At 35.9% G+C, this 24,785-nt stretch overlaps 1 protein-coding gene across 3 annotated transcripts in view; it reads right to left on the bottom strand.

Annotated features, from left to right (window-relative positions):
* Positions 1 to 125: 125 nt before the first annotated feature.
* Positions 126 to 24,785, bottom strand: part of LOC127439013 (protein NLRC5-like) — a 72,861-nt gene continuing 48,201 nt past the window's right edge. For 2 of the 3 annotated variants that reach the window (XM_051694978.1, XM_051694980.1), the window contains 30 exons: positions 24,498 to 24,668; positions 24,117 to 24,287; positions 23,430 to 23,603; positions 23,069 to 23,242; positions 22,132 to 22,305; positions 21,317 to 21,490; positions 20,917 to 21,090; positions 19,601 to 19,774; positions 19,008 to 19,181; positions 18,201 to 18,374; positions 17,890 to 18,060; positions 16,537 to 16,707; positions 16,170 to 16,343; positions 15,868 to 16,041; positions 15,092 to 15,265; positions 14,601 to 14,774; positions 10,267 to 10,440; positions 9,959 to 10,129; positions 7,940 to 8,110; positions 7,568 to 7,744; positions 7,237 to 7,407; positions 6,715 to 6,888; positions 6,284 to 6,457; positions 5,849 to 6,022; positions 5,267 to 5,440; positions 4,936 to 5,109; positions 4,560 to 4,706; positions 4,056 to 4,169; positions 3,657 to 3,772; positions 127 to 2,649 (listed from right to left, as the gene is read on the bottom strand). In XM_051694978.1, coding sequence (XP_051550938.1) covers positions 2,588 to 2,649; positions 3,657 to 3,772; positions 4,056 to 4,169; positions 4,560 to 4,706; positions 4,936 to 5,109; positions 5,267 to 5,440; positions 5,849 to 6,022; positions 6,284 to 6,457; positions 6,715 to 6,888; positions 7,237 to 7,407; positions 7,568 to 7,744; positions 7,940 to 8,110; positions 9,959 to 10,129; positions 10,267 to 10,440; positions 14,601 to 14,774; positions 15,092 to 15,265; positions 15,868 to 16,041; positions 16,170 to 16,343; positions 16,537 to 16,707; positions 17,890 to 18,060; positions 18,201 to 18,374; positions 19,008 to 19,181; positions 19,601 to 19,774; positions 20,917 to 21,090; positions 21,317 to 21,490; positions 22,132 to 22,305; positions 23,069 to 23,242; positions 23,430 to 23,603; positions 24,117 to 24,287; positions 24,498 to 24,668 — 4,945 coding nt within the window. In that variant the 3' untranslated portion in view covers positions 127 to 2,587. Of the gene's footprint in view, positions 2,650 to 3,656; positions 3,773 to 4,055; positions 4,170 to 4,559; positions 4,707 to 4,935; positions 5,110 to 5,266; positions 5,441 to 5,848; positions 6,023 to 6,283; positions 6,458 to 6,714; positions 6,889 to 7,236; positions 7,408 to 7,567; positions 7,745 to 7,939; positions 8,111 to 9,958; positions 10,130 to 10,266; positions 10,441 to 14,600; positions 14,775 to 15,091; positions 15,266 to 15,867; positions 16,042 to 16,169; positions 16,344 to 16,536; positions 16,708 to 17,889; positions 18,061 to 18,200; positions 18,375 to 19,007; positions 19,182 to 19,600; positions 19,775 to 20,916; positions 21,091 to 21,316; positions 21,491 to 22,131; positions 22,306 to 23,068; positions 23,243 to 23,429; positions 23,604 to 24,116; positions 24,288 to 24,497; positions 24,669 to 24,785 lie in introns of all 3 variants that reach the window. The other variant, XM_051694979.1, reaches the window with a different exon arrangement.

Here is a 24,785-nt window from a genome sequence, read left to right as displayed (position 1 = left end):
GAATGAAGGCTTGAATCCGAGCACTGACATCCCGTCAGCATGACACAGGTGTATGCAAAACAAACCAAAACACTTCTCTTTGTAATACAAACAAAGTTTATTTATGCAGTAATATCAATTAATAATTAATACAATGCAGTCAATAAACTTACAACTTACAACTACAAACTAAACAGTGATATGATTAGATATGGAAATAAAAAGAATCCTATAACATATAAGGTGTGTGTGTGTCAGTGTGGTTAGTGAGAGAGAGAGATTATTAAGTGACAGCCCGAAAGCTGATTTCACGATAGCTGGAGATAAAGCAGCCGTGTTCATCACTCAGAGACGCGGTTTTACAAGCGGGGCTCGTAAAAGTCCTGTGTTATTTGACTCTAATGGATGAACTCAGTTTCTGTCTCACCCGCAATGGCGAAAATGCACAACAATCCAATTTAGTTGGACCACAATACAGCAAACAAATTCGTGATAATTAATACCCTGTGTATTAATAATGAGCGGACATGGCGATCCGTAAACTGTACAAGCAAAAAACCTTGAAACACAAGAATAACACACTATAATATTCTATCTCTGCCCAGACGTAACCTCTTACTTGAATCGCATGAGGACACAGGTAGAATGTGTTTTCCTCCGTCCTTTAACTTTGACCCGGTTCCTTGAGGCTCGTGTGATGACGAGAGGCCGTTTCCTCGCTCTGTCAGCGGGCGGTACAGCTGTTGATTCTCAGAGGGCGGTACAGCTGTTGATTCTTGGCGGGCTGGCGGAGAACTCAGAAATGTTGACTTGATTGAAGATGGAAGAGAAATCTTTAATCTCTTCACTTCTGTAGGCCAATGGATGAAGATGCGAATTGCTCGGCGGTCTCCTTCGGATCCGTTAGAGTGTTCGGTTGAACACAGAGTAATCTCAGCTCGTTCAGCGAGATGGAGATTGTATGGCTACAGTTTCAAGTCGGACATTACTTCCTTATGCCACGAGGCTGCACCGGAGAGCAGCAAAAAGCTACGTCCGTATTCGGTGAACTAAGTCGCTGGAAGCCACTCTGGAAGCATTTCAGAATTATTTGAAGTCCTGATGATGTCATGTTTGAGGGATGTTCTGTGGTGTGCCTCATCCAATAGGAGTTGAGAGCTCGATCCTTTAGAGGGCAAGGCTTCATGGATCTGTAGTCTGTTTTGGACTCCCTTTGTTTGATTTTGGTGCGATTTTTATCAGTAAAATTTACGACTTAGAAGGAGGGGGCTTGAGGAATGTTTTTATGACTGTTAGGCCTGCCTTTGTCTTCTATCTGAATACATAAGGCCCAATAAAAGTTTACATTTACATTTATGCATTTGGCAGACGCTTTTATCCAAAGCGACTTACAGTGCACTTATTACAAGGACAGTCCCCCCAGAACAACCTGGAGTTAAGTGCCTTGCTCAAGGACACAATGGTGGTGGCTGTGGGGATTGAACCAGCAACCTTCTGCTTACCAAGTTTAATTCTGGCAAAAAATAAACAAGATTGTCGAGAACAAATGGACACATAAAAAAACACGCACGCAGTTACCAAACTATCCACTGAAGAGGCAATTGTGCATTGAATAAGCTGAAGCATATAGTATATTTTCATTTAATCATTCAGTTAGTCTATTTTGATGATTGCATTAACATGTATGCAATATGCAATGATCTAAAAATGACAATGTGTAATCAATGTACTATGAATAACTGCATTATGAATGTTATTCAATATGTTGTATATTTAATCATTAATTTATTGATTTCATTATAATTTACTCAGTTTAATAATCAATGAGCAAATCAATGGAAAAATGCAGCTTCTCTTGGGAGAATTACAGTCTCTCTCTGTAAGGCCCTTTCTGTTAATGTTTTTTAATAGAATAGAGTCAGACAATGCATGATTTGTCTGTGTCAAGGAATAATCAGTTAATGCTTTTAATAGAACAGAGTCTGACAATGCATGATTTGATGCAGACAATTTGTGGAATAGGGAGTGCTGAGGTGAACCGAGGAGCATGCATCAAGAGAAACAGGGAGTACTGGGGTATTCACCATTCATATTCATATTTTAAAAAAAGTCAAGTGACATGTTTGTCAACATATTTTGATATTGACCCAAATGTTGTCAGAAATAACCTATTGTGTGAGACACAAAGTTTTCTTTACACAAGGGGGCACTAGACGGCTCACAAAACTGAATAAGTTTTGATTACGTATGTGTTATGAAGATATGGCAAATGTGGATTTCAGTGTAATCTTTTAATACAAGCTTCTGTGCCGAACATAATATCACTACTCCTGTAGTAATATCATTAGTAACACTTACACACACGTTAAACTTTGAGCTCTCAGTTACAGCTGAAGACTGCAAAGGGACTATATAATCTAAATTTAAAAGTACAAGTCAGTCAAACACTTGTGCATGCTCGATACATACAACTGCATCCCGATAATTACTTATAAAAACACTGTTAGGCTATTTTTTTACATACAGTCTTTACAATAATACTGATGATTAGCAACAGTGAATTGCGTTATTATGGATTAGTTTAATCCCAATAACACAAGGTTCGGCATTATACTGTAGTCCCCTTCTGATCCGACACATCTGTTCTCTGACCAGGGCCTTCTTGGTCCTCTGTAACATATGCAAGTACAAAAGAGAAACAAAATTATCATTTCTATGAATACTATACCAACATTATTAACTAGTCAACATAAGCCATGTGTACTTGCACAAAAGACTGAGCCCCTTCCAACACGTATTATCAGTATGCCAGGAGAGTAATAAGTAGGGCTGTCAATTTAATACTTTAATTTAGTTCAATTAATTATATGAAAAATATCTTAATAAAATGAATGCAAATAATCATGCCACCATCTTGTACGTAAATTCCGTATTTAGTATTATGTTCCTACTATCCATTCCAAATGGGATTTTGCTCACTTTTTCTTGATTATTTAAGCCCAAACTGTCTGAATTTGCTGCCGCTTTTCTCAAAAATTGCATTTGTTGTGTTTTTTTGTGCTGTTTTGCCATGTGAGCACTCACCAATAATCATAGCATACTTGTGTCATTTGTGTCAATGACAGCATAAGTGCAATTTCCTCTAAATAATTTAGTGCATAATAACCGAATATGCAATTAGCAAGCAAAAAATTATAAATGCACACAAAACATATAGTATTCAAGAGCTAAAATCTGTGATGACTAATACGAGTTCATGAATATTGCTTATTATGGTCTGGGGAAATTATCAATTACATAATTTTTTTATGCAATATATAATAGATTATTGATCGCACTAAATTAACGCATTAAATCAACAGTCCAAGTAAAAATTTGCTATAAAATGTATACATTAACATAAACACATATAATTACATTTGCATTCAATAATTACTATATGGCAAGGCCTCACCAGAAAATCCAGATTCTGACACATTGCTATTCACAAAGTTTTAAAAGTGGTTTTAAGATTCTCAAAGATTTTAATTTTTGGGAAATTAGTTCATATTGGAATATACTGTATAATACAGTTTTAGATTTTGGTATATAGACATCACATCTTCACACAGAATAATGTGTCCTCATAGACAAAGTAAGTATAAGGCAGAGTCTTCCTCTTTTTTTGTCTTTCTGACCTTTCTCTTTTGAGACTCCCTCGGGTGATGGTGAGACCTTATTCCCTTCCTGTTTTGTTGTTTCCACAGATTCCTTTTTAGATGTGGAAAATAGCCACCAACTTCCACTGTCTGTTCTGTAAGGATGAATCAAAGATGTCAATTCTTCTACAATCTGTCCACATATCTTAATCACTAAGTCCTGTTTGTTATATAAAATTTGAACATCTAATGATTTTCCAATATTGATGATTGTGCAGCTTGCTCCCTATTCTCCATTTAGTTAGATCTTACATTAAATAACAATTTAAGACAATGGTAACAGGATAATCAAAAAGTCTTTTTTACCTATCCTAACTTCATCAAAGTTTGAACTGAAATTAAGTTTTGTTCAGACAAAAGACCTATGGTGCAACATACCCCTCTTTTGAGGCTCCCTCGGGTGATGGTGAGACCTTGTTCCCTTCCTGTTTTGTTGTTTCCACAGATTCCTTTTTAGATGTGGAAAATGGCCACCAACTTCCACTGTCTATTCTGTAAGGAGGAATCAAAGATGTCAGTTTTTCTACAATCTGTCCACATATCTTAATCACTAAGTCCTGTTTTGTAATGTTCAATTTTAACATCTAATGATTTTCCAATATTTATGGTTGTGCAGCTTGCTCCCTATTCTCCATTTAGTTAGATCTTACATTAAATAACAATTTAAGACAATAGTAAAAGGATAATCATTTTTAACTTATCCCAATTTCAGGATGAATTGAATTTAAGTTTTGTACAGACAAAAGACCTATGGTGCAATACTGCTACTGACAGTTTGTGTCTATCAAAGAAAATTATAATTTTTAAAATAATATTTAAAAGAATTTCAACATGATAGGTAAATGATACCCTCTTTAATACCAAACAGAAATGTTTACTTACTTCAGGTTACAATTTGAGCCTTTAACCACTTCTTGGAGTTGCTTCGAGTCTCCAATTTTATTGTTACTCAGATCAAGCTCCTTTAGTAAACACACTGCTTTCGTCTTAGCCAAAGAAGCAACATCTGTAATGTCACATTTATTTAAGCTGGAAAGAGACAGACAGAGGAAGATCCTAAAATTTCACAACATATCACTAGTGACAAGGTGAATTTTATACAAGTATAATGTTAACTCAGGCTTCTCACAAAAGATTGAGTAAAAAAAATTTGGTTAACAATACGCTTACGTCATTTTAAGCATTTTAATCATTCAAATACCAAAACACTAAATTGCAGACTTTATTATTTGCTTTCTTGAAACTAAATATTACTCACCTCAATTTCTCCAGTTTGCAGTGTGAATGTTTCAGTACATTACAAAAGTCCTGCAATCCTGAGTCTTTTAGTTTATTTCCACTGAGGCTGAGTTCTCTCAGATATGAAAGGTTTGAACACAGAGCTGAAGTCAGGTTGCCACACTGTTTCTCTGTAATACTGCATTCACACATCCTGCAGAAAAAAACAGATTTATTAAAATGGGTTATATCAATGTTACCCCTTTAATTGATGAGCTTCTATAACCATGGAAACCACAAACATAACTATTTGGTGATTCAGTAAACGTGTAGGTGAACTCATGAACAGTACAGTACGAACAGTTACTAACTCTAGTTTTTCCAGCTGGCATTGATAATTTCTCAGTAGATCACACAGGTGGCCAACTCCTGAGTCCCCTAGTTTATTCCCACTCAGGTTCAGATGTCTCAGATGTGATGGATTTGAATTCAGAGCTGAAGTCAAAGCAGAACAACCTTCATCTGTCATATCACACTCTTTTAACCTACATTGAGAGAAAGAGACAGAGAAGAAAATTAGGAAGGAGAGAAGAAACAAACTCTTTACTGTGTATGGTTATATGCTAAAGTTACAGAGTACTGAAGCCTGAGCATTTTTAAAATAATTGCTTCAAAAATCGTTTGCACATGGGATCAGCAAAAATCCAGTAACAGAAAGTAAGGGGAAGTTATCTAATTTTAATTGCAATCTGATCATAAACTGCCAAAACACTACAACTTTTAATGTTCTCTATTTGTACCATAAATGCATCATTCATCTAAGCAGCTAATCAACCTTTCAGTTAGTTTGCTATTACTACAGCTGGCGGAACACAGTACAGTTTCATATGAACACTAATGGACCGCACCAAATAAAAATATATTTTTGGCATTGACTGGATAGTATTACTGACCATAGTTTCTCCAGTTTGCAGTCTGAATTCCGCAGTACAGCCCCAAAGTGCTTCACACCTGTGTTGCCCAGTTTATTTTTACTCAGATCCAACTCTTTCAGGTGTAAAATATTTGAAGACAGAGCTGAAGCCAGATCATGACTGCATTTCTCTGTTATTTTGCATTCAGACAACCTGTAGACAGTGAAGAAAACAGTGAAGAGAGCTGAGAAATTGCTTTGTCTCTCTCACTAATATATATAAAAAAGGAATCACTGACTCCCGACCATTGAATTATTGAAAGTTAGTGAAGCACCATGGCCACATTACTAAGTAGAGTCTACTTTAGAGTTTATTTCACATTATAGACAACAGCCAATGTTCCCACTATACATTCATATGTAATGAACTGTAAGTTGTGTTGAATACAAAGTAAAAACCATTTAAAATACTCACAGAAGTTTGTTGAGTTTACAGTGTTTATCCCCCAGTAGAGCAGCAAGCTCTTTCACTTTTGCATCTCCTAGTTTATATCCATTCAGATTCCACTCTCTCAGGAGTAAAGGATTTTTACCAAACTTTTTAGTCCAATACTGATGGGCTTCTTCTGCAGAATGACGTTTTAACAACCTGTAGAGAAGGAAAGTTACAGCAGTATTCAATTTAATTCTTAACTAAACTTTGTATAGTGAAAAAAATATAGAAAATATTGATCAATTAAACCCCAGTGACTTGTGCTGATGAACACACTTTTGCACTTTTTTAATGTTGAATAGATTTTTCAACTTTGATTGAACAACAGATTGTGTAACTTATTGTATTACTGAAATACTACATCTATAAATAATTCGACTGTATATAATTTATTTTCCATAAGTTTAGCTCACCTTAGATTCTTTAATTTACATTGTCTATCCTGTAGTAAATCATAGAGCAGTTCCACTCCTGATTCTCCAGGGTCATTTCCACTGAGATCTAGCTCTATCAGGTGTGAAGGATTTGATCTTAGAGCTGAAGACAGAGCTTTATATCCATCTTCAGTAATACTGCACTCTGACAATCTAGAGGGAAAAATATTTTATTTGTAAACAGATCATGATACAAAGTTTTAAGCTTAAAAAACATATTAAAATATATATAAATTAAATCATACCAATATTAAAAGTATACATAAGATAATAAAATACCAAAATGAAAACAAGAAAAATTAAAAAATAATTATTGCCGTAGAGTGTGTAAAATATGTGCTCATATGATTTAGGATTTTATTCTTAATATTGGCAAGAATCTCACACCAGAGATGTATGCATTAACAAATGCTTTAACAATAACATATGATTAATTTGAATGTCTCTTTTACAAATTCACATTTAGAACATGTAGAAATGTACACAAATTAAAATACCTACCTCAGTTTCTCCAGTCTGACTTGTGTATTTTTCAACAGAGTGCAGATCTTCTTCATTCCTGAGTTTCCTAGTTTATTCCCACTCAGATCCAGCTCTTTCAGGTTTGAAGGATTTGAATTTAAAGCAGAAACTAGATTACCACAATCTTCTCCTGTAATGCAGTTACTCAGCCTGCAGATAAGAAAAAACATGGGAAATGTTCTTCATTTTACTTCAAAGGACTCTATGGTAGTATTAATACTAACCAGATTTTGAAATTGTAAAAGTAATGTTATTTTTAAAGATACTTTAAATACAGTGTATAAAAATGAATACAATTTATTATACTTACTGAAGTTTGTTGAGTTTACAGTGTTTATCTTCTAGTAGAGCAGCGAGCTCATTCACTCTTGAGTCTTCTAGTTTATGTCCACACAGATTCAGTTCTCTCAGGAGCAAAGAATATTTAACTTGTAGAACTGAAGTCAGATACTGACAGGCGTCTTCTGCAGAAGGACTTTGTAACAACCTGAAGAGAGGGGAAGTATGCATTGACATTACCTGCCCAATAATTATGTATAGTCACAACCTTACAAAACAGAGCTGGTTTTCTACAATAATGAAGATTCTCTTAAAGTTGTACATCACACTTAAGTCTTCTTGAAGCTTTTGTATAATTAAAATTCTCAATAATTGTTTTAGAACAACTGGACTAAGTACGTACCTCAGTTTCAGTTTACATTTTGTATCCTGTAGTAAATCATAGAGCAGTTTCACTCCTGATTCTCCAGGGTCATTTCCTCTGAGATCCAGCTCTATCAGGTGTGAAGGGTTTGATTTTAGAGCTAAAGACAGAGATTTATATCCTTCTTCAGTAATACTGCAGTTTGAAAGTCTAAAAGAAGCCCAAACGTTTTTGTTATTTTAAAATAACATCGCCATTTAAATAGTAAGTTACAACACAAAGTGTCTGAATAATTTTTTTCCACAAAGTTTGTTTAGCTAGGTTACAGATACACAGGCAGGGGATAAATTGGGATTTTGGAGTTGAGGGAATCCTAACATGACCCCCCTACCCTGGCTTCTTATTTCCTTTGTGCCCTTCAGCAGAAATAGTGTATTTTGAACAGTTAGTTTGAAAAATGTATGTCAATTTAAGAAGAAAGTCATATTCTGCACTATTTCATGGCAACTAATCAAATAAGTACATTTGTTAACATTGAAAGTTTTTAATTATTTGGACAAAAGCTCTTTTTTTTTTCACTGAAGCATAAATTATTCCTGAAAGATTCTCAAATCATGATTACATGATAACTGTTATATTGTTATGCTGATTATATAATTTGTGATGAACGTTTATTTGCATTAAATTATAATTATACAAGTTATAAAAGAGACTGACTTTCCAACACATGTACTGTATTTGCTAGACAGAAAAAATACACAGCTATACAAATAAATAGGCTATAACCAGTGTTGAGTACTACTCTAAGGTTAACCCTGCCTGGTTTAAATGTTTGAAAATGATTAACAATTGAAAACATTAGTTAGAAATTTAGAAAAGTAATAAAAAAGTAATCGAATGTAATCAGTTACATTAATAAAGTAATTGAAATAGTTAAAATATTTATTACATTTTAAATAGGGTAACTTGTAATCTGTGACCTATTACATTTCCAAAGTAACCTTCCCAACACTGGTTATAACATACAAAGAGCACAAGAATTAGCCTCCATGACACAAACAATCCAATTTAAACCCTACTTCTATGTACAACTTTAATAATGCAATCACTGAATGGAGATGGAATGCATAAAAAACCAGTCTGCCTGCAGGAAACAGAATAATGTGACAAACAGACAAAATTCACAAAAATTTAACCCATGGTTATACGGATATGTAGGTAAACTACTTTTAGTTTGTGAGATTTGATTAATTAACTATCCCCTCATGAATAATGAAAATGACTCAAAATTATCTATAAAGCTTCATGAAACTACATGCAAATTATCAGTGTGCATCAGCTAAAAACATGTCTGAAAACTAGCACACTCTCAAATTGCATTGCAATTCAGGTAGATATAATGTTTCACCCACGGTTTATGATTTACCATTTCAAAAAATTGTGTACTACATCTATACCATATTATATTCCTATATTTATCAATTTGTCAATTTTCTGGTCAAAACACATAGTCTCCCAATATTGTGTTAAATATTCAACACATATTTTAATTAATAACTAAAATTTACATTGCAAATATGTTTTTAAATCACACATATATAATATATAACTAGTAATTAAAATTGCATGCTATACATTGTATACAAAAATGTTTCAAATGTAAAAGTAACAATATAAATTGCATATTGTTTTTTTTTCTCTCTCTCTCTCTCTCTCTCTCTCACACACACACACACACACACACACACACACACACACACCTATTTATCAAAAGTTTGGAAGCACCAGGGTAATTTAAACTCAGTTACAAATGTTAGGAAAACAAAACCACAATCGAAGTGTTAACTGGTAAGAGATACATTGTTCTGCACATGATCACATGTCGTTTATGAACACAGAAACATGTTACTGTCATATCTTTTATTCTATAAATATAAGGGACTGTGTATTTTCCCATTACATTACTAAAATGTTTGCAAACTGGTTTTATGAACAAATATGTGTCTACATGCAGTTAGTGAATGAGACCTATTGTCTGTAAAACAAAAATATACTCACTTGAGTCTCTTCAGTTTACACTGAGACTTCTTCAGTCCCTCACAGAGACGTTTCACTCCTGAGTCCTTCAGAGGACTGTTGTTCAGATCAATCTCTTTCAGAATGGCATTAGAGGAGAGAACACTAGCTAGAGCTGAACAACTTTTCTCTGTTAAGTCACAATTACTCAACCTAAACACAATTAATAACATAGCATTGTTTTCTTGTTGCATATCAGAACAAGCCTTTATACAGTATGTGGCTGGGAGTCTTTTATATGTACTAAATGTAATAAGTTATAATGTATAAAATAAGAAGAGTGTACTCACATAATTTTATCCAGTTTGCTATGAGAGTCCTTCAGCATATCAGATAACTTCAGCTCATCAAAGTTTTCAAGTTTATTATGGCTCAGATCCAGTTCTTTCAGCAGTAATGGATTTATACCTAGAATTTTAGTTAGATGCTCACATGCTTCCTCTGCATCAGAACTCTTCAAATATCTACAGAAAGTAGAATATCATTTAAGATTAGATAGTCTTGCTACAATGTTATGCTTCTTGCAGCTACCATCCTTCTTATTGGTCTTGTGTAGTTTTGGGTTAAATTAGTAGATGCAACAATTGGCTCCAATTTTACTGGAGTGACATGTCTTACATACTTAAGGATAATTTTAATTTCACAAATAATTTTAATGGTTCTGTGGCTAATAGGCAAAGGATTGTACACCATTCTCTTAAATACTAGTAATACAGTGATACCAGTAATTTTTCTCTCTCATTTGAATCGCATATGAATGATGACCATGCTATATCATACAACACAAGGGGTATTAACAAAAGCATCAAATAGACAATGTTTGAAATGCTACCCATAGAAGTTTAATTGATGTGTATTTAATAATATTTAATGTGTAAACATTTTGTGGAAAATTGTGGAAAATTACTTTATTTCCCAAAATGCTATAATTTACTTCATATTTTAATGTCAGTATTTATTTTTATTTTATTTTATATTATCTTACAGACATTACAGTAAGACAAATCTCCAGCTAGCAAGTTAAACAGACAGACAGACAGTCACATAGATCAGTGATATATGAGAGAAATTAAAGCACACAGTATTAGAGGCTTTTTGTGGGTTTGTTTACATTTGAAATTTTGACAGCTGCCATTTGAATTCACAAACATTCCATTGGCCCATTTGAACATTCTGTCAATATAAGTCTATGGAATTTTCATATTTGCTATTGTCCAGTGTGCAAAAACCGTATGTCCAATCAGTTATAAAAGACAAAGCCTACTATTCCAGAACAGTCTGAAGGTATGTGCCGAGTTTGGTGGATGTAGCTTCAAAGCTCTAGGAGGAGTTAGAAATTCTGGTCTTAGTTTAGGGATTTTGAAAAAAACCTAAACAAAGTTTGTAGAATAACAGCTTTTTTTTTCTTTTTTTTTTTACATTTTACTAGTTTCAATTAAATTACTGTTACCCTGTAAAACGTAAAGTTGTCATTAAGAAAGACAATAAAGTGGTTCTAAATTAAACATTACTTGAAATGTCACATTGTACAATTATAACTTGAATATATACATTCCTTAAACTTAACTCAAAATGATTAAGTACATAATTGTGGCTGTACAGAATACCCGTAAGCCCTTGCTTCGTAATTTACAGGGAAATAGAATAGTAGATATTAAGAATTAATACAGTTTTAGCTCTTTTGACTATTGTTGTTTTGTTGTAGCTGGTTGGAAGACGTGATATGTGTAAAGTCACCATTAGGATATTTAGTGTTCCCTATCTGTCACTCACTCGACGTTGTGTCGAAGTAGTGACACTAGGTGTCACTCTTGGGAGCCCGAGACACCTCTGGTCTTTGATAAAAGGCCAATGAAAATTGGCGAGTGGTATTTGCATGCCACTCCCCCGGACATACGGGTATAAAAGGAGCTGGTATGCAACCACTCATTCAGATTTTCTCTTCGGAGCCAAACGGTCATGCTCACTGAGCTGAATTCCCATGACTGTTCATTCAACTCTGCTGGATCTGACAGCGCATTTCAGCGGCTTCTCCCTCCTCTGCACTGGTGCACTGCAGAGAATGCCCCTGGGCGCTTCGGCAGAAATAAGAGTATATTTCTCTAAAAGAGCGGCACACATGGAACGTCTTTTTAAAGACGCGTCTTTTTAAAGATGCCTTTCCTTTGTGTGTTATTCCTGGTTGGGCTTGTTATCTCTCGCCCTCTGACGGCCACAATCACTGTCTTTCGTGTCTGGGCACTGCTCATGCGAAGACGGCATTCGTGGATGGGTCATGTACTCATTGCGAGGACATGTCCATGGCAACGATGCAGTCGTGGCTTGCCTTCGTAAGAAAGCAAGCCACCCCAGGGGCTCCCTGCCTCGGTCCTTTTACCCACGGGTATGAGGCCAGCGCGTCTAGCACTGGGGGCGATTTGGGGACCGCCTCCGTTGAGTATCCCCCCACGGAACTCCCATTCCCCAGCATGCTTGTCTGCCCCGATCGGGCTTCTGGATGAGTCCGCCGGCTCGTCTCACGGTGAGTTCGACCTCTTATTTGGAGCCCACGAAAGTGATGAGCTCTCGAGCGCAGCATCGGAGAGCGGGCTCGTCCAGTCGGACGCAGAAGCCTCAGCTGGGCTCCTCCCTTTGGGTGCAATCGCCCAGTCACAGGCTGACACAGAGATGACAACATGCTTTCCCGGGCAGCCGCGAGCGTCGGGCTAGAGTGGAACCCTCCACTCTTCCCTGAACCCTCGCGGCAGGATGATTGGTTCCTGGGCTCGCGGTGCTGCTCAAAGCCACGCCCCGCCCCTGTTCCTTTCTTCCTGGAAGTGCATGAAGAGCTGACAAGGTCGTGGAAGGCACTTTTTACTGCCCGGTCCCGATCTTTTCAGCTTCCCCGCCCTCACTACCCTCGATGATGGGGTGGCCAAGGGCTATTTGGCAATCACCCGGTGGATAAACGCGCTCGCGGTGCACCTATGCCCGCAGAGCGCCGCCACCTGGCACGGGTGCCCAAAGCCCCCGTCCAAGGTCTGTGGCTTACGTCATCTCTGACGGCCAAGTCCTACGGTGCCGCTGGACAAGCCGCCTCCGCCCTGCATGCCATGGCCCTCCTGCAAGTCTGCCAAGGCACTAAAGGAACTGCATGAGGGTAGGTCCGCCCCGGGATTGATGCAGTAACTGTGCTTGGCGACCGACCTCGTTCTCCGAATGACGAAGGTCACGGCACGGTCTCTCGGGCGGACGATGTCCGCATTATTGGTCCAGGAGCACCACCTTTGGCTCAACCTGGCCGAGATGGGTGAGGCCGACAGGACACGGTTCCTTGTTGCCCCCATCTCTCAGGCTGGCCTATTTGGCGACACCGTCAAGGACTTTGCCCAACGGTTCTTGACGGCGGAGCAGCAGACGGAGGCTATCCAGCATATCCTGCCCCGGCATGGCTCAAGATCCCACACCCCGTCTACTCATTGCCAAGGGTATCCCCCTGCTGTGACTGCACCGGCTCTGCCGCAGCCCGCCCCTTCAGCCCAGCCCCAGCATAGAGCCCACCACAGGAAGCAGACGCCACCCGTCTCGTGGCCGCCAAGAACCCATGAAAGGCTTCAAAGCGCCCCTGAGATGGGCGACCCAGGGATGACAAAACCCGCTGCTCTGGAGCTGGCAAGCAGACCACTCCATCCCCCGGTCGAGGGCCGGGAGGAGAATCTTTTTGTTACCTTTGCATTTAATTGCGCTGCATGCCCAAGTGGCTGCAGTACCCAAGAGTTCAGCAAGAGCAGTTTCCTTGTTCCCTGGGTCACGTATCCGGTGTGCACGGCCGTCATCACGACCACCGTCCACCACTCTATTTGGCAGGTTTGGTGCTCCAGTGGTGGTCTTCCGCCCCTGAGCGCCCAGCTGTGGCACAAATCTGCCCCTGATGTGACAGTCTCCACGGGTCACGAGGACAGGCCTCTTCCTCCCCTGTCCCAGGCTGTTCCGGGGGTGGTCTCAAGGAGCCAGGTAAGTACTTCAATGTCCCTGAACTCCCTGAAAGGAAGTGCTGTCTCCAAGCAGAGGACATGCCCAGGACATGCTGCCCCCGGTAGGGCTACGAGCCTATTCTACCAGGGGTGTAGCGGCCTCCTGGGCCCTGGCCAGGGGTGCCTCTCCAACATTTGCAGAGCAGTGAGCTGGGCAACACCCAACACCTTTGCAAGGTTCTACAACCTCCGGGTGGAACCGGTTTCGTCCCAGGTAGTGGCATGCAATACAAGCGGATAAGCCCGGGATAGCCAGCCGGGTGTATCACTTGCACATAGCACCTTTCACCTCCTCTGAGCTGAAGACGTGCGCCGTTAATTCCCAGTAGTGTTCATAAACTATGTTCCCTGGTTGAAAAACAATTTCCTTTCCTAAGACATTAAATCTTTGTTACAACAATTTTCTGTAAAGCTGCTTTGAAACAATGTGTGTTGTGAAAAGTGCTAAACAATTAAAAATAATTTGACTAAAAAAAAGTCAAGTTAGGTCAACTAATTGGATTTTACAATGTGTCAATTCTGCACTGGCTCAGTCGCCCCCTCCAACCTAATTTATTACAACTGTCTTTAAGTCTCTGCCTGATTTTTAAATATTTGAAGGCTTTTATCACCTGATGAACTTCAATTTACAGCATCCATCCTGTAGTAAATCATTGAGCAGTTTCACTCCTGATTCTCCAGGGTCATTTTCTCTGAGATCCAGCTCTATCAGGTGTGAAAGGTTTGATTTCAGAGCTGAAGACAGAGCTTTATATCCTTCTTCAGTTACACTGCAGTCTGACATTCTAGAGAAATAAATATCTTAATTTATTCTGAGCTGAAAGTATTAAAAGTATAAAAAATAACAGAACTCAAACACTAATCAGAAAAATTATTATTGCCAGACTGTATGTGCAAAGTGTGCCAATATGGATAAAGCATCTGCTAAATGACTAAATGAAAATATGACTTGAGTTTGCATTTTTAATATTTGCAAGAATCTCACCTGAGATATCCTCTAAGAATTTAAAAAAGCTTTAAATATAACATTCATTAGAATTTCTCTTTTACAATTAATTTACATTTAGAACATGCAGAAAAAGACATAAATAAAAATACATACTTCAGTTTCTCCAGTTTGAATTGTGGATTTCCAAACAGACTGCAGATCTTCTTCATTCCTGAGTTTCTTATTATATTCCCACTCAGATCCAGCTCTTTCAGGTTTGAAGGATTTGAATTAAAAGCAGAAACTAGAGCACCACAACTTTCTTCTGTAATACAGTTATTATTCAGTCTGCAAAGAAAGATGGGAAATGTTCTTAAGTTTATATCAAAACTTTCTTCAAACAGTAGTGATGGTAGTATTAAAGGTGCACTCAGTAATTTATTTCCTCATTTGAAAAGTTGTACTTCTTGTAATTACTTGAATAGTAATTTTGATACATATATATAAAATCATGACAACTCACATGAGATGAAGACTCCAATCATATCGGTAACCTTATAAAAGCTTGTTTATTCTGCATGGGGTAGGGATGCCTATTGGGGGCTGCTATGTTAGAATTACATGACCAGCTAAATACTACTCACTTAATCTCAGTTACTGCCTTGTTATTCAACACTTTTACTCATGGATTAAATTAATCCTGGTTTACTGTGCATATTGAATGTGTACAATGGCATTGGTAACTGAAAACTACTGTGTTTTAATGATGCAGCATCCAGGCCACTATGTGTCAGTTGAAGCCAAAGTAAGTCACTTTGACATACTTTAAAATATTACTAAGTACACCTTTAATCCTAACCAGTTTTTGAAAATGTTATATCAATGTTATATTTTAAAGAGACCTTAAATACCAGTATAGAATTTAAAACCACTTGAAAGAAAATACTCACTGAAGTATGTTGAGTTTACAGTGTTTATCTTCCAGTAGAGCAGTGAGCTGATTCACTCTTGAGTCTCCTAGTTTATGTCCACTCAGATTCAGTGCTCTCAGGAGTAAAGCATTTTTACCAATAACTTTATTAAAATACCTATAGGCCTCTTCTGCAGTAGGACTTTTTAAAAACCTGCAGAGAAAGGGAGTTGCACCAATGTTGAATTCAACTCTTAACTAAACTGGTGACACTGATAAAAATAAGAAAAATGGCTTATTTTTAATCCACTCTCAACTTTAATGCAACAACACATAGCTTACCTCAATGTTTTCAGTTTACAGTAAAGACCCTGTTGTATATTACAGAGCAGCTCCACTCCTGATTCTCCAGGGTCATTTCCACTGACATTCAGCTCTTTCAGGTGTGAAAGGTTTGATTTCAGAGCTGAAGCCAAAGTTTTATAACCTTCTTCAGTAATACTGCAGTTTGAAAGTCTATAACAGAAATTAAAAGTTTATGTTAACATTCTTTTGCCATGACCACCATAGATGAATTTGTTTTTCTTTTACTTGAGCAATATTAATACCTAAAATTAAACAGTTTGTGAACTCTCATGTTCAAAGCAAAAAGAAAACACTGAATACTGAGGCAAACAAAAAGCCAAACAACTTTTAACATGCAACTCACATGAGTATCTCCAGTTTACAGTTACTTTCCAGTCCATCAGAGAGCAGCTTCACTCCTAAATCTTGCAGATTATTATTGCTCAGGTCAAGCACTCTGAGACTGCTGGAGTCTGAACTAAGAACTGCAGCTAGAGCTGAACAGCTTTCCTCTGTTAACTCACACTTACTGAGCCTGAAAAAATAATATAATCCGACAATAAAACATACAACTGTACAATTAATATGTTTCTTTATTCATAATTTTTCCATTTAAAACATTAATTTCATTACATTGTGCAATTGTATTTGCTGTACTAATTGATTTATGCCAGCTCTGAACAGCATTAAGCAGGCTGTGCTGTGTAAATACACCTGAATAACACTTCAGAAGTAGCTTCTGTGCCACCTTTGCAGTATAAAGATTAGAGGCCAACTGATAGTGGACGTTGACAATATGATAACGAAGATGGTGGAAAATGCAGATAACCATTTTATTGGACAATAGTTTGTATAATAGATTTATAGAATGTTAATAAATTCTCAATGTTTTTTATTACTATGATGCACACAGACATAGATGCCACAAGAGTCCAAAATAATGGATCCCATTCAATCCCAGATGCAGTTTATTGTGCAACCCAAATCCCAATAATACAGAGAAAAACGATTTGGTGCATTATGCAGAAATTTTAACTATAAACAAGCCCAACATTCACCAGGGACTCTTATTTTAAAATTACAGAGACTTTGCTCTGTTACAAATCCTTTATAAGTATTTATCAAATAAAGCTTTTTATAGCCTACATATTCACCAGATAAAGGATGTTGTATGTATACTGTATATTTCACCAGATTAGTTTTTCTCTATTATTATTCACAAGATATTTAGAACACCTGATTATCTAATAAAATAAATGCATTAAAGTGTGGATAAAAATATGGATTAAAATGATCAATGATGACACATTTAGATACAGCACATCCTCACAAGGTGTCTGTGAATGTTTTTTTTAATTTCACATTTAGATGCCGCTGTTAAACTGCAAAACCATGTAGATTCCTCCAGCACCAACCAGAGAGGAAAAAACCATCGGCAACTATAGGAATAGATATGTCAGAATGTTCAGATAGTTGCAGATAACCATAGTTCCAAAAAGCAACTATTAGCAAAGATTAATTGGTATGACCGTTATATTGGTCTATCTCTAGTAAAGATGGCTTTATTTAGACTATTTGCTTTTAGATAGTTATTGTCTACAGCAAAAATCATTGTAATTCTTAAATTCTTTCCAATTCTGGAGGTGAACAGATGCAAAAATATGCAATTTTCCTATCATTACTGTGGTAGTGTAGATGATGGGAAAAGTTTACTGACTTGAGAATGTTCAGTTTACACAGAGGACTCATCAGTCCCTTGCAGATCTGTTTCACTCCTGAGTCCATCAGAGAACTGTTGTTCAGATCAATCTCTTTCAGAACAGTATCAGAGGAGAGAACAGTAGCTAGAGTTGAACAACTTTTCTCTGTCAGGTCACAATTATTCAACCTAAACAGAAAAACAGTATTATTTTGTTCTTGTACTTCAACACACATTGGCACAACAGGCCTTTATATATGCTAATACATGTGGCTGACATTTCTTATATGGACAAGTTATAATGTATAAGATCAGAAGAGTGTACTCACTTCATTTTCACCAGTTTGCTATGAGAGTCAATCAATAGAGCAGAGAGCTTCTCTCCATCCAGATCTCCTAATTTATTATGACTCAGATCCAGTTCTTTCAGCAGTAATGGATTTTTTCTAAGAACTTTAGCAAGTTGCTCACATGCTTCCTCTGCAGCAGGACTTTTCAAAAATCTACAGAGTAGAAGACCATTTTAGATTAACACTTGGATTTAAAAGTGCGTTAAAATGTACTGAATTGTTGGGTGAGAAATATTGAGGGTCCACAATATCTAGTCCATGACATCCAACAGTTTCTTGAGCATTTTCTGCTGCAAGAATTTGTTAAAGCAGTCATGTGACTATAGTGCTCTGACACCAAGGAGGGAGAATCACACAAGAATCATAAAAAATACTCTTTTAATCTCTCCACAACATCTCACAAATAAACCTGTGGATTATTTATAATAACAGGAACATTGCTTACAGAAGGCAATTTGAAGTCTGATTGTTATCTACTTTGGATTTTTTTGTTGAATACAGTAAATCTATACAAAAGCTGAACTGCAATAGAATAACAGCACACGGATAGTAACAGCATGCAAAACACTTTGAATTGAACCAAAATGTGGCATCACTCCATTCTTTTCTTTCAAAACCACAGCTACAAAATATTACATTTACAAGTTGACCTCACTGGATGCAGGATGACTAGTCAACTATGCAGTCCCATCTCCAGTGAATGCCTCTGATACATTATTTCACATCCAAATATTTAAATATTTGAAAATATAATAATTCTTAAATATTTGAAGTCTTTTGAATCACCTGAGAGTATTTAACTTATAGTGTCCATTCTGCAGTAAATCACTGAGTAGTTCCACTCCTGATTCTCCAGGGTCATTTCCACTGAGATCCAGCTCTATCAGGTGTGAAGGGTTTGATCTCAGAGCTAAAGATAGTGATTTATATCCTTCTTCAGAGATGCTGCATTCTGACATTCTAGAAAAATAAAATAGTTTTAATACAAGTACTCAACTTCTAAAATGCTTCTGACAAACTATTGTATGTTCTAAACTTAAATAAATTAGATTTGTATAAAATGAAATTCATGTTTAAATTATTAATAGCATAAACCAAAACTTAGTTAGAAAACAAAATATTGTTGTAGAGTATGTGCACAATGTTAATAAGGCTTGTTTTAATTTTTAATTTGATTAATTTCTCATTTACAGTTACAGTATTTAGCAGAATATTCAAGACAGTCAAATAGTGAAGCTGAAGTGCAAATAATTAAAATGAAATGAAAATAAAATTTCAATCTTCATATAGTTCATGACTTTTTCAAAAGTGATTAGACAAATCAAGTGGACATTTTCAAAGTGATATTGAAATGGAGAAATTTGAATGAATGAAAATACTTTAGTTTCTCCAGTTTGAATTGTGTATTTTTCAACAGAGTAGAAATCTTCTCCACTCCTGAGTTTCTTATTTTATTTCCACTCAAATCCAGCTCTTTCAGGTTTGAAGGATTTGAATTAAAAGCTGAAACTAGAGTACCACAATCTTCTTCTGTAATACAGTTATTATTCAGCCTGCAGTGAAAGAAAAAGATAGGAAACATTCTTCAGTTTATTTCATCCACAAAACACTACTACATTAACATAAGGACAAATCTACAGTAAACATTGGTCCACTGATCTTTATCCTCAAAACCAAAAAAAATAAATAATATATATAATAATTGTGCTGACCAGTGTGAGATTAAAATATACAATTTAACTATGTTTTTAAAGATACTCAATGGGTGATATAATTGATGAGATTAACACTGCTTAAAATATCTTTAAATGTTTTATTTTGTCAATAATAACAAAATCATGATGATAATTAAACAAATTTATTGAAGCATTGACAAAAACATGACAAACAATACTGCAAAATATTAATAGTGCAAGACATAAAGTGAAGAAACATCTAGAGAAGCATCTGTTTATTGGAGATATTATATTTACATCCAATGATCCAGTATGTTGAGTATTCCCTACCCGAACTATATGAGTTGACCGCATTAAATACCATCAAAATTAACCGCTTTAGAACGTGTTCATTACCTCGCTCAAACTCATCATATTTATATATGAGTTTAATCACTTTATCCACAACATATAATTAATATTATAACTTACATCTGCACAGACAATGAACCCAATGAACAGGTAAACTTGGATCTCAGCTTTCTAATGACACCAGGATTGAGCTTCTATTCCACTCAGACGATAAGATATTCAATGAAACAACAAGGGTGGAGTTTGAACTGAAAATTAGACTGAATGGCTATGGACGAGCACACCTATATTTCAGATCTGTATATTGTGATGGAATGAAAAAAAGTTTTTTTTCTAGTGCTTCCTGCCATACAGTGGAATAAAATGAGACTTTTCAACTTTTTTTGTTTTCAATAAAAAAGTCTGTTTATCATAAGATTATAAACACATACAATATTTTTTATGAATAATTGGAGTCTTTTTTTATTTGGGGGGGGGGGGGATGGGGGAGTTCTCCAAAGAAAGGAGACCATTTTCATCAGATTAAAACTGACTAAAATTAATGTAAAATAAAATATTGACTAATACTAAAGGACATTTTCATGAAAAGACTAAAACAAAAAATGTGTTAAGATTAATACTGATTTTAGATGCAAAGTACAAAAATGAAAACAATTTAAAATACTCACTGAATTATGTTTAGTTTACAGTGTTTATCTCCCAGAAGAGCAGCAATCTGCTTCACTCTTGTGTCTCGTAGATTATGTCCGCTCAGATCCAACTTTCTTGTAAGTAAGGGGTTTTTACCAAGATCTTCAGTCAGGAACTGATATCCTTCCTCTGCTGTAGCACTTTTCAAAAACCTGCAGAGAAGGGGAATAACAGTTATTTTTCAATTTAATTGTCAACTAAACATAGAACATAGTAACATAGAACATAGAAAAAACTCCAATATTTGGCACAGATTTTGTCTTGAATTCATTTTGCCAACTTATGTGCAACTACAGAATGTATAACTGAAATAATACAGAAACCTATTTCTTTAAGTAATTCTGCATGTCATTTTTGTTTTATTTCAGTGTGACTCACCTCAGTGTTGTAAGTTTACATTCTGGATCCTGTAGTAAATCAGTGAGCAGCTCCACTCCTGATTCTCCAGGGTCATTTCCTCTGAGATCCAACTCTACCAGGTGTGAAGGGTTTGATTTTAGAGCCGAAGTCAGAGCTATATATCCTTCTTCAGTAATACTGCATTCTGACATTCTAGAGAAACAAAACACGTGTTTATTATTATAACTAATGTCTAATTACAGCAGAAATCTAAAGGACAATATTTCATTTTCAGAATTGTTATTTCTATACTGTGCTAATTAATGTAAACACTTTGACGCACATTTCATATTTAAGTCAGAGCTTCCTGAGCTGTTGGGCAGGGACAAAATACTGCCCGATGCTGACCTTTATAAACCGATGGGGTACCAGATACACAAGAACGATCCAAATCCAATACTGTGTGTTAGTCATGGTCGTTACTGTTCATTTTGCTGCAGTATTATCCAGCAGACTAGTTTACAGAAATTTTCAATCAGAGTGTATACATTTTTTCTGTAATTGTTTTTCTGTTTTCTCTATTTCATATTAAATTGTGTAAATGTTTGTGTTGCTTTACATATAAAAAAATAATAAGTTCCACACAGTGTGGTATTGATATTCATAACTGAAAAAAAAATGAACACAAAAAAGATCTGGTATTGGAATTTATCAGGAGAGAAAAGGTGATATCAGTGCATTGTTACACCATGTCCTAACCAGACACGACGCCGCGACAGGGCTTTCTATTTTTGGAATGGTTTCTACTAAGGTGTTATCGTGAAACTTTGGTTCAGATTAACCAAAATTCAAACCTCAGTTTCTCCAGTCTGCATTCTGAATTTTTCAGTAGAGTGGAGATTTCCATTACTCCTGAGTCTCCTAGATTATTTTCACTCAGATCCAGCTCCCTGATGTTTGAAGGGTTTGAATTTAAAGCTGAAGCCAGGGCAGTACAACCTTCATTTGTAATACTGATTAAATTAAACCTGTTAACAAGAACAAAGCAAAAAAATCCTTAAGCAACACTTAATGCATAGAATTATTTAAATATATTCAGTATGTTGGTTTATATAGCGCTATTATAGATCAATTACTGTATACACAGCTATTAGTTTATAGAGATATTTTAGTGCAGAAATATAACAGCTGTAACTACTTATTACATGGCTCTCTGAAATCCCATCCAGAGGTCTATTTATGAATCCCAACTGCACATCTAGGGATTTTGTGATTTCAGACTGGTCATCTGGGTACTGCAAGTCATTGTTTCTACTTCTCGTATCACACTGAGATCTCTACAAGGAATCTAATAAAATATTTTCACATCCATATTTATTTATTTAGGAAGTAGTCTTTTAATAAGTTGGAAGATGAGGAATCAGATGGTCATTTTCACAATATAAATACCAACAGAACTCTGATGCAAACTGGAGGTGGAATTCAGCTGTCATGATTTCTTTATTTTAACATAACATAATTTAAATGCAAATTTATATTTCATGTCCATTTATTTATTTATTTTGTAGAAGCCATGTAATAAGTGTGATAATGTACAGTCAGCCGGTCATTAATACAAAATAACTCAGCTTCATGCCGTGGTCCTTATCGCACTGTCTGGGTTTATTTTGCAGTAACAACCGGCCGACTGTACATTATCCCTCACTTACAGCCAACAAAATTAGATTTGCATGTTAGTTTTTTGCAGTAATTGCATTTTGCTTACACATTTAGATTTACTAAACTACTTACTTTAGTTTCACCAGTCTACACTGTACATTTTTAAACAGAGTGCAGATATTCTTCATTCCAGAGTCTCTAAGTTTATTTCCACTCAGATCCAGCTCTTTCAGGTTTGAAGGGTTTAAATTGAAAGCAGAAGCCAGAGCACCACAACCTTCTTCTGTGATATAGTTGTTATTAAGGCTGCATAAAGATAACACAAAGCTTTGGTTTCATCTAAACATTTATCAAGATGTTAAATGTGAGGGTTACTGACATCCTGTAAAGATCATTATATGGTAATTCAGTAATTAATTGGATAAATAAAACATAACCAGAAGCAAATTCAAATGTATTTAAAACTTTCATCATAACAGTGATAAAAACTTACATCAGTTTGTTCACTTTACAGTGTTTATCTTCCAGTAGAGAAGCAAGCTGATTCACTTCTGAATCTCCTAGTTTATATTCACTCAGATTCATCTCTCTCAGAAGTAAAGGATTTTCACCAAGAACTTCAGACCAATACTTGAGGGTTTTCTCTGCAGCTTCACTTTTCAAAAATCTTTGAAAAAATACATTGCCATTATGTACATTTGTAGAAAAAGAATGACACAAGCATGTTTTTTGTAAACACACAGATATTTGTAATCTTGTTATTTAGGGTGAATTCAGGTTGCAGGTAAGACATTTTAAATAATCCATATTATTCCACAAATGTTATTTAATGAACCTAATTTATATTGAATACAGAATATTCCTCTAATTGTACATGTAATCAATTTAAAATGCATAACCACTATAAAACGTTATCTTATTATATATACTAAACAATTTTAAAGTCCACTAAGCTCTTCTCTGGCCTATTCTTCCTTATTCCTTTATGTGTTCACATACATAATATATTTTGGATTCAATTTTTTTACCTATAGTGAATAGGTCAACACACCAACACAACTAGCTAAAAAACCCAAAGAGCAACACAACACATTATCTTAATCTATTAGATTGAACTATAGGTTTAGAGATGTATTTTAATGAGTGCATTAAAAATAAAATCATCTTTAATTTATCTCACCTCAGTTTCAGTTTACAGTTTGGATCCTTTAGTAAATCATAGAGCATTTTCACTCCTGATTCTCCAGGGTCATTTCCTCTGAGATCCAGCTCTATCAGGTGTGAAGGGTTTGATTTCAGAGCTGAAGCCAGAGATTTATATCCTTCTTCAGTAATACTGCAGTCAGAAAATCTAGAACAGAAATTAAAGTGGAAAACTTTTAAAGACTTATCAGTTATTCTATAATTACATGAACAATATTAATCCCTCATAAAGAAAAGCATTGTAAATTGAAACTGAAAATACAAAATATTTTGTACAGAAAATCTAAACAAAAGCAAAAACTAAAAACTGAACATGGAGGCTAACAAAAGGCCATAAAACGTTAAACATGCAACTCACGTGAGTATCTCCAGTTTACAGTTACTTTTCAGTCCAACTGACAGCAGCTTCACTCCTGAATCCTTCAGAGTATTATTGCTCAGGTCAAGCTCTCTGAGACTGCTGGAGTCTGAACTGAGAACTGCAGCTAGAGCTGAACAGCTTTCCTCTGTTAGCTTACACTTACTGAGCCTAAATTAAAACAACATGAGAGACAAGCTTCTAATCTACACTCCAGGAAAAACAACAACAAAACAACATGATTTCCAGACAAAACAATAATAAATCTGTTTACATATGGTGGTTAAA

The sequence above is a fragment of the Myxocyprinus asiaticus genome, chromosome 50, assembly GCF_019703515.2.
Source record: "Myxocyprinus asiaticus isolate MX2 ecotype Aquarium Trade chromosome 50, UBuf_Myxa_2, whole genome shotgun sequence".
In the NCBI taxonomy this organism is placed as follows: domain Eukaryota; kingdom Metazoa; phylum Chordata; class Actinopteri; order Cypriniformes; family Catostomidae; genus Myxocyprinus; species Myxocyprinus asiaticus.
The sequence above is the reverse complement of the archived record's forward strand: the minus strand, read 5'-3'. Positions and strand labels throughout refer to the sequence as shown.